Below are 9983 nucleotides of genomic sequence, written 5' to 3' on the forward strand. Positions count from 1 at the left end.
ATTACCAACAGACTGCAGAAAGCGAGAACATCTTTTCATGAACTAAATAAAATATGGCGAACTCGTAACATCACAGAGAAGACTAAGCTAAGGATTTATAACAGCAACGTTTTGTCAGTACTCCTTTATGGTGCTGAATGCTGGATAATTGTACAGAGGGAGAGCAAAAGACTGTCAGGGTTTCATTCATCGTGTCTGCGAAAAATTTGTAGCATATACTGACCTAATAAAATATCGAATCAAGCACTATATGAACGGACAGGTCAATGCGACATCATGACACAAGTTAAAAGGAAAAGATGGAAATGGTTAGGGCATGTGATACGCAAAGATCCAGAGAATATAACAAGACAAGCTTTGAAGTGGACACCTGATGACGGAAAGAGGAAAAGAAGAAGACCAAAAGAGACCTGGAGGCGTACCATTGAGAAAGAATTCAAGAGCATCCAAAAGACCTGGGGAGAGATCGAAAAGAAAGCAAAGAACAGAGAAGTCTGGAAAATATTGGTGGAGGAGCTATGTGCCACCTAGGCACAATGGCGAAGGAGAGAGAGAGAGAGAGAATCTTTACTCCTTTCAGAAAACTGAAACATAAGTTCTAGCCATCGAGAGGAATCAGCTGAGGTGGCTCGGGCATCTTTTTCGGATGCCTCCTGGACGCCTCCCTGGGGAGGTGTTCCAGGCATGTCCGCCCGGGAGGAGGCCCCGGGGAAGACCCAGGACACGCTGGAGGGACTATGTCTCTCGGCTGGCCTGGGAACGCCTCGGTGTTCTTCCCAAGGAGCTGGCCGAGGTGTCTGGGGAAAGGGAAGTTTGGGCTTCCGTGCTCAGACTGCTGCCTCTGCGACCTGGCCCCGGATAAAGCAGAAGAAGACGAGACGAGGTTCTAGCTATAGCCATGGATGCATGCATTCCACAGAAGAACCACCTCATTCCATCCTGCCATCAACTGATCGTGTTCAAATAATGCTGATGAGAAATTGCTGAACTTGGTTTTATACAGTCTATGGACGTGACGTGACCCTAGTGATTACTGATCGGCTCTCAGTGTCACCTGCGGAAAAAAAAAAATCACGTTTTAGAAAATAAAGAAAAAAAACATCCACTTTCAAAGCTGCTTCATAGTAATGAGTAACGAGGACCTTGATAGAAATGTAGTGGAGTGAAAAGTACAATATTTGCTTTTCAAATGTCTCATCTCATCTCATTATCTGTAGCCGCTTTATCCTTCTACAGGGTCGCAGGCAAGCTGGAGCCTATCCCAGCTGACTACGGGTGAAAGGCGGGGTACACCCTGGACAAGTCACCAGGTCATCACAGGGCTGACACAGACAACCATTCACACTCACATTCACACCTACGGTCAATTTAGAGTCACCAGTTAACCTAACCTGCATGTCTTTGGACTGTGGGGGAAACCGGAGCACCCGGAGGAAACCCACGCGGACACGGGGAGAACATGCAAACTCCGCACAGAAGGGCCCTCGCCGGCCCCGGGGCTCGAACCCAGGACCTTCTTGCTGTGAGGCGACAGCGCTAACCACTACACCACTGTGCCGCCCCTTTTCAAATGTAGTGACGTTAAAGTCATAAGTTTCCCCAAAAAAATAATAATAAAGTACAGATACTCAAAAAGTGTACTTAAGTACAGTACTCAAGTAAATGTACTTCGTTACTGTCCACCTCTGTGGGGAAATTATTTTACACTTAAAGCGAACCATGGCTGCAAAAAGTTTGAGAGAAAGCTCTTGCTCTCAGTGCTCTGTATATACGGTATATGATTGTTTAGAGAGCGTATATACCAAAACATACGGCCGGGGACGTCACTATGACGTTGCACCAGCCGGAAGTTGTCAGTCTGTGCGTCTTTAGAGACGGTAAGAGTTTCTAAGTGTGAGTTTTGGTCAATAAAGCGATATCTTAAGGTACAAATACAAGACTAGATATGTGATTTATGCATATTTACACATGAACTGTGTCAGCACTTTAAACGGTAACTCTTAGCAGTGCTAATAAGAGCTAATATTTATAATGTATATTATAGATACTGTTTATTATAGCCTATGTAGATATGGTATATGATACAGATATTTTAGACATACTGTATATGATATAGGTATTGGATATTATGTAGTATCTAATAGTTGTTTTGCATATTTATTTAGACTGTAATGTCTATATTGTACATTACATATATATATATAAATGCATTGTTCTTATATATACACGTCAGTTACATGCATATTCAGGGTTTTTTTTTTTTCAATAAATTTGGCCAATGAATATGGTTCTGGTTCTGAATCTAAACTAGAATAGACCGGTTCTAGAACATTCTCGGAGCGGGACTAAAGTGTTGTGGGTACCATAGCAACGCAATCAAACAGGCGGCGCGTGCTGTTATAATAGTGAGTCTGATTTCACATTAAATTTGTTTATTTTTTTGCTGATAGTCTTTTCCAGACTATCGTATTTGTAATTATGGTCCAGCTTCACGTTAAACGCGGAGATGAGAGCCAGTTTCTGTTCAACACCGCCGTGGATATTTCCATAGAGACGCTCACTCAGCAGGTCACTCAGGTCTATAATGGGAGGCTGAAGGTGGACAGGATTTGCTCTGGTGAGTCTACACTGCTTCATACAGTTAGAGCTGGGAATTTCTGGTGAATTATGGGTAAATGTGTTTAAACCTCTCTTCCAGTTGACTGTTCTAGACCAGTAGGCCTGGATCTGTCACCATGTCCTGTGTACGTTGTTGTTGTCGTCGTCACGGTTCGGATACACATTAAATCCGTCATCAAAGAATTCCCGTGCAGGGATTGGCCAAGGATGGATCACGTGGCATAAAACGTGCATGCACGTTCCAGCAATTTATTTTTTTCGCGGTCTGCTTTCCATCAAATTCTGCGCTCTGATTGGCTGGCGAGCGGGTCCGTATCCTACTATACAGACCCCGGTTATGGACCTCTGGCGACTCGCTCGTTCACAACAACAACAAACATCTCATCTCATCTCATTATCTCTAGCCGCTTTATCCTGTCCTGCAGGGTCGCAGGCAAGCTGGAGCCTATCCCAGCTGACTACGGGCGAAAGGCGGGGTACACCCTGGACAAGTCGCCAGGTCATCACAGGGCTGACACATAGACACAGACAACCATTCACACCTACGGTCAATTTAGAGTCACCAGTTAACCTAACCTGCATGTCTTTGGACTGTGGGGGAAACCGGAGCACCCGGAGGAAACCCACGCGGACACGGGGAGAACATGCAAACTCCGCACAGAAAGGCCCTCGCCGGCCACGGGGCTCGAACCCGGACCTTCTTGCTGTGAGGCGACAGCGCTAACCACTTCACCACCGTGCCACCCAACAACAAACATATTAGAATTTTTTGTCAACATTTATCTTTTTTTTTTTTTAATTATCAAAAATCTTATAAATTTTTGCCAGCATTTCTCAGGAGAATAGCGTTAATTTTACATCATGGATAGTGATAACGACAGTGTTCACAGCGAAAGCGAGTTTTACTACCCTGAGGAAGAAGAAATAAAAGAAAACATTTCAGGAGAAAGCTAAAAACCTCTAACTTGCTAACGCCGAGCAAAAACATGGCTGAATCCTGAATGACTCCTATTTGTATAAATAGGGGACGACATAGGCAGCAAAATGTAGTTTTTTTCCTGCCATGGAAGTGCACTTGTATACTAAGGAGGAAGCAATTTGCATTACAGCCGTGAATGAGGATTCAAAATGGCGGCTCGGCTCGGTTTTCCCTTTCGGGCGCTCTCGTTTTCTGTTAGAATTTGGTAAAGAAAAAAAAATCTATTATTTACCAGCTTAAGGTCGGTCCGTATGGTGAAATACCGTGACCTCGGCCTTGAATACTGACCTCGGCCCAGAGGGCCTCGGTCAGTACTTTCAAGACCTCGGTCACGGTATTTCACCATACAGACCTCCCAGCTGGTAAAAAATATTTTTTTAAAAATGGATATGGTGTGTCTCAGTCATGGTATATCCTGGATATACCATGAACTGACGTTACAATTTCAAGCTATGCGGCCGACTTGAGTCACAGCTGTGGCTCCGCAAGCATTTCTGTGTGTGTACTGTAGATCTACGTATCATGATCATGCCCAACAAGGTAGGCGATGGCATGGTACGTTACACATGCGCAGGTCGAAGGTCACTCCGACGTAAACAACAACCGTGGCTGCCTCCAGTGAGTTTATGCAGAGATTCAATCTTAACACTTTTAGTTTGGAATTTTTTGATTAGGGATATAAATCAAATATATCATGCACTGGGGCGGCACGGTGGTGTAGTGGTTAGCACTGTCGCCTCACAGCAAGAAGGTCTGGGTTCGAGCCTAGCGGCCGTCGAGGGCCTTTCCGTGTGGAGTTTGCATGTTCTCCCCGTGTCTGTGTGGGTTTCCTCCAGTTTCCCCCACAGTCCAAAGGCATGCAGGTTAGGTTAATTGGTGGGTCTAAATTGACCGTAGGTGTGAATGGCTGCTTGTCTCTGTGTCAGCCCTGCGATGACCTGGTGACTTGTCCAGGGTGTACCCTGCCTCTCGCCCACAGTCAGCTGGGATAGGCTCCAGCTTGCCTGCGACCCTGTAGAACACGATAAGCGGCTGGATATCATGCACTGAGATATGATATAGTAGCTATAGCACTATGCCAGTCACCTCAGAGAATCCATAATTTCAACCAGAGCCTCTCAGTGTGTGGTACATTTGACTACTATCCAACTTCTTAGCTAGTGAACAGGCCCTTCCTGGCCAACACCAAAATGCACAGGACAAAGGAACTCTGTGAGCAGGGGTGGGAATCACTGATTTTGAGTATTGTAAATACAAAAATCTAGCCCTGTTGGGGTGGGATAAATGTCGTGAACCTGTCCTCCATGTGTGCCTCTCCAGAGATTCATGAACTTGCAGATCATGGCATCACGCTTCCCCCCAATATGCAAGGCCTGACAGATGACCAGATCACAGATCTGAAGTTAAAGGATGAATGGGAAGAAAAGTGCATCCCCAGCGGTGGGGCAGAGTTCAAGAAGGATGAAATAGGATGTAGGAACGGACACGGTAAACACCCTGTGCAGCTTACAACATGGCTTTTTCTACATTTAAATCCAACAGCTGAAACGAATTTCCCTTTTCTCCTCCTTTAGCACCCAATGAAAAAATGACGAATGTTTTGAAGAAGACTGTGGAAGAAGCCAAAGCGTTGATCTCAAAAGTAAGTTTAGGACTAAACCTTGTGCTTTCTTCGCTTGCACATGCTATATACTGTGTCTGTAATATTTTTATTTTATTTCAAGAAACAAGTGCAGGCGAATGTGTGTGTTACCATGGACATGGTAAAGGAGGCTCTTGATCAGTTGCGAGGAGCAGTGATGATCGTTTACCCAATGGGTCTGCCGCCTCACGATCCCATCAGAATGGAGTTCGAAAATCAGGAAGATCTTGCAGGAACACAGGTTGTTTGACAAAATGTTTGAATTTGGATTTTTTTGAAAAAGTCACCCCAGGGGTTGCTTACCAATCCTGAAGTGATCTTATTTTTATTTACGCTAATCTAATTAGGTGTCTGAAAGCATACATTTTTTATTTCACTGGTAGCAGCTACACAAAATTTTACCACTCTTTACTCCTCTTTTACCGGATCAGTGTTTTTCATATGCAAAGTCAGTATGTAGTAATGTGTAATGTATTTCCTTCATTCATCTGTGAAAGAGTAATATGCAGTTTCGACTACAGTGACTGCTTATGAACAAAATAAATTGGTGATCGTTTGACTTGATTATATATGGAATTTCCCTGACCTAATAAGATAAATATTAGGTGAGGGGAAATTCCATATATAGAAAACAAAAGGTTGTAAATATCCAGAAGCTGAGCATTGACCTTTCTGCTTAGGCCAGGTCACTATGCATGTTACCTTCTGCTTTTGGCTATTGATTTTATAACATGTAGTAATGAAAAATAAAAGGAACAAATTAATTCTAACATGATGGACATCCTGCAGGCTTCTCTACAGGTGATCCCAGAGGTAGAAGCTCAGCTGTGGTGGGCAGGGAAAGAGTTGCATCGGGACAAAAAACTACAAGATTACATTGGGAAAAATGAGAAAACAAAGATTGTTGCGAAGATCCAGAAGGTGAGTATTGATCATCTTTCTGCTTAAGCCAGGTCACTATCACTACGTTCAGACTGCAACCTGAAACGACCCATATCCGATTTGTTGTGAAATCCGATTTTTTTGTGAGGCCGTTCACATTACCAATCATATGAGACTTGTATGCGATCTCCAATATGAACGGAAAACGACCCAAAAGTGTCCCGCATGCGCAAATTGACACGTAATAAGCACATCTACGTAATACGTAAACAAAAAAAAAAGCGCACTCTTCAAGTTTGCAAGTAAAGCATGGAGATGAGGCGAGACCTGGCGATGTGGTTTTTGTGGCGGCGGCGGAACTCACACAATAAGCTGATTAACGTGGGCAGCAGACTAATGAGACCGAAGGTGTCAAATTACTGGAAATTTCCAGAACAATCCAATACCATCTTGTAATACAGGATGGTTTAAGTTATAAATCAGTTATAGAAGGGCGGCACGGTGGTGTAGTGGTTAGCGCTGTCGCCTCACAGCAAGAAGGTTCTGGGTTCGAGCCCCGTGGCCAGCGAGGGCCTTTCTGTGTGGAGTTTGCATGTTCTCCCCGTGTCCGCGTGGGTTTCCTCCGGGTGCTCCGGTTTCCCCCACAGTCCAAAGACATGCAGGTTAGGTTAACTGGTGACTCTAAATTGACCGTAGGTGTGAATGTGAGTGTGAATGGTTGTCTGTGTCTATGTGTCAGCCCTGTGATGACCTGGCGACTTGTCCAGGGTGTACCCCGCCTTTCGCCCGTAGTCAGCTGGGATAGGCTCCAGCTTGCCTGCGACCCTGTAGAAGGATAAAGCGGCTAGAGATAATGAGATGAGATGAGATCAGTTATAGAAACTGTTTTATTTAATCAGGCTAACAGATCAACATCCAGGTCCCTACCAAATCCACCATTAGCTTGATCAATTCTATAAAAGTCTACACTGTGTGCACAATTATTAGGCAAGTGAGTACTCTGACCCTACCATTATTTCTATGCATGTTTTCCAACCGCAAGCTAGATACACTTGAATGCTAATTGGATTTAAGCATTCTCAGGTGGTATTTATTTGTGTAATGAGGGAGGGTGTGACCTAAAGTCATTAATACTCTATATTAAGGTGTGCATAATTATTAGGCAGCTTCTTTATCTCAGGCAAAATGGGCCAAAAAAGAGATTTAACAGACACTGAAAAGACTAAAATTGTAAAATGCCTATCAGAGGGATGCAGCACTCTTGAAATAGCTAAGCTATAGAAATGTGAGCACAGAACAATCAAATGTTTTGTTGCAAATAGTCAACAGGGTCGCAAAAAATGTGTGGAGAAGAAAAGACAAATTAACCGCAAAAGACTTGAGAAGGATTAAACATGAAGCTACCAGGAACCCATTATCCTCCAGTGCCACAATATTCTAGAACTGCAACCGACCTGGAGTGTCCAGAAGAACAAGGTGTTCGGTGCTCAGAGACATGGCCAAGGTAAGGAAGGCTGAAACACGACCACCACTAAATAAGACTCACAAGTTGAAATGTCAAGATTGGGCCAAGAAATATCTGAAGACAGATTTTCCAAAGGTTTTATGGACGGATGAAATGAGAGTGACTCTGGATAGACCAGATGGATGGGCCCATAGCTGGATAACTAATGGACACAGGGCACTTTGACTCAGACACCAGCAAGGTGGTGGAGGGGTAATGGCATGGGCTGCTATTATTAAGGATGAGCTAGTTTGACCATTTCAGGTTGAAGATGGACTTAACATCAACTTCCAAACCTACTGCCAGTTTCTAAAAGATACATTCTTCAAGCAGTGGTATGGGAAGAAGTCTGCATCATTCAAGAAGGCCATGATTGTTATGCAGAACAATGCACCATCACATGCACCCAAGTACTCCACTGCTTGGCGAGCCCGCAAAGGCCTTAAAGATGACAAAGTAATGACATGGCCCACTTCCTCACCTGACTTAAACCCTATTGAGTACTTGTGGCCCCTTCTTAAGCATGATATTTACAGCGAGGGAAGACAATACACCACTCTGAATAGCATCTGGGAGGCCGTGGTTGCTCCTGCACAAAAAGTTGATCGTCAACAAATCAAAAAACTAACAGACTGGATGGAAGGCTCATGGCAGTTATTGAAAAGAAGGGTGGCTATATTGGTCACTGAATATTTTTGAAATGCTAGAAGTGTTTATTTGTTAATTCTGAGTTGTTTATTTGTTACACTGAAAATTAAAATAAACAAGTGAGATGGGAAACTTTAAGCTTTTCATTTAGTTGCATAATAATTCTGCACACTAAATGTTGCCTAATAATTCTGCACACTTATATATTCCCCTGAGAAGGCCTAAACTCCCCTTTCCTTTGTTAATCATTCTGGTTTTAGGTTTATTAACAATTTGGATTGACTGAGAGCACTGTATTTGTTCAACGATAAAATTAATCATCAGGAATACAACTTGCCTAATAATTGTGCACACAGTGTATTTAAATTCTGAAAACTGTACAAATGTTGTTGTTTTCCACCAAAGAGGCGGGATTAGCCGACGCAGAATAGTGACGTTTGTCTCTTGTTGATGACGTGTAGGTCGCATGAATGCGACCTGTCCGGTCAGACTGCAGTCGCATGTGAAAATAACGGATATGCATCGGAATTAGGACCACATATCCAAGCATGTGAAAAAAATCGGATCAGTGTCGTTCAGATTGTCAATAACAAATCAGATACAGGTCGCATATGGGCAAAAAAATCGGATATGGGTCATTTCAGGGTGCAGTCTGAACGTAGTCTAAGTATGTTACTTTCTCCTTTTGACTTTATTCCATGTAGTAATTTCATATGGCATTGCATAACTGCATTTACTAAGTGAATGTGTCCATTTGACCAAAAAGTCTCATAATTAATGTTTATGACTTGCCCTTTACTTCAGAAAGGCCAGGGGGCGCCAGCACGGGAACCTCTGGCCAGTGAGGAGGAGCACAAGCAGATGATGCTGCACTATTACAAAAGGCAGGAGGAACTCAAGGCAAGGCTCTTGTATAATTTATTCTGTTTTCTGTTATTGGAACAGTGTGAGCTCCAACTCAAAAAACTGCTTAAATTCAGTGTGACTTTTTTTTAAATCCTCTGTCCAATTCCAGAATCTCAGACATAAAAGGTGTCATCTTTCTTATATAATTGAACCTGAGAACTGGATTCTTTCTTTCTTTCTTTGCAGAAGCTGGATGAAGCAGATGATGACTCCTATCTACAGTCAGAATGGTCAGACAAGCAGGCTTTAAAGAGACAATTTCAAGGACTAACAAATATCAAATGGGGCCCAAGATAAATGAATCTTACTGACTTTATCTCGGAGACAGTTTTGCAAATATCGATGCCTTATAATATAAAATCTTCCATATCTTTTCAAAAATAAAATAAACGCAGCTTGTGATGACTGACTGACGGTGAATGTAAATGGCCATGTATTGATACTAATTGAACATCTCTGAGCTCCCCCACCAAGAACATGGAGAAAGAAGGATGCAACACCTTTCCTGTCTTTGTCTGTGATCGTTCCACTGGCTTCACTGAAATCCAGTGCTGTTTACAGGCAGGAAATTGCATCACAGGCCTCAGGGATACAGAGGTCATCCAAGGAGTGGAAGGAAAGAAAAACAGCTTCAGTCCCTTCAGTTTAAAGGAAAAGCTGTGGGATGGTAGTGCACAGTGGTACTCTCTACAAAACATCTCTGTATCGTAACTCGGTTTTAAAGCTGATAACTTAAGTGCAAGACTTTTTATTAAAGTGTGAAATAAAGGGTCATTGGTATTAAAGTATGGCTCTTATGGAGA

General features: G+C 43.1%; 1 protein-coding gene across 2 annotated transcripts; it reads left to right on the plus strand.

The window, feature by feature from the left end:
- The first annotated feature begins 1837 nt into the window (after window positions 1–1837).
- Window positions 1838–9965, plus strand: cfap298 (cilia and flagella associated protein 298). Of its 2 annotated transcripts, none has more exons than XM_060908202.1 (8): window positions 1838–1877; window positions 2451–2617; window positions 4919–5086; window positions 5173–5240; window positions 5323–5481; window positions 6030–6161; window positions 9079–9174; window positions 9367–9965. In XM_060908202.1, exons 2-8 carry the CDS (start codon window positions 2479–2481, stop codon window positions 9475–9477), a joined length of 873 nt encoding a protein of 290 aa, XP_060764185.1. In that variant the 5' UTR covers window positions 1838–1877; window positions 2451–2478; the 3' UTR covers window positions 9478–9965. The 2 variants fall into 2 exon arrangements, with proteins under 2 accessions (XP_060764185.1, XP_060764186.1); XM_060908203.1 differs by having other exon boundaries at window positions 1866–1925.
- Window positions 9966–9983: the final 18 nt, after the last annotated feature.

This window comes from Neoarius graeffei, chromosome 25, assembly GCF_027579695.1.
Source record: "Neoarius graeffei isolate fNeoGra1 chromosome 25, fNeoGra1.pri, whole genome shotgun sequence".
Lineage (NCBI taxonomy): Eukaryota > Metazoa > Chordata > Actinopteri > Siluriformes > Ariidae > Neoarius > Neoarius graeffei.

Excerpts from the sequence above, each read along its gene's own strand:
- cfap298 (XM_060908202.1), top strand. The coding sequence starts at position 2,479 with ATGGTCCAGCTTCACGTTAAACGCGGAGATGAGAGCCAGTTTCTGTTC. Across the intron at positions 5,087-5,172 it reads AGGATGTAGGAACGGACACG|CACCCAATGAAAAAATGACG; the intron begins GTAAACACCCTG and ends CTCCTCCTTTAG. Across the intron at positions 9,175-9,366 it reads AAAGGCAGGAGGAACTCAAG|AAGCTGGATGAAGCAGATGA; the intron begins GCAAGGCTCTTG and ends CTTTCTTTGCAG.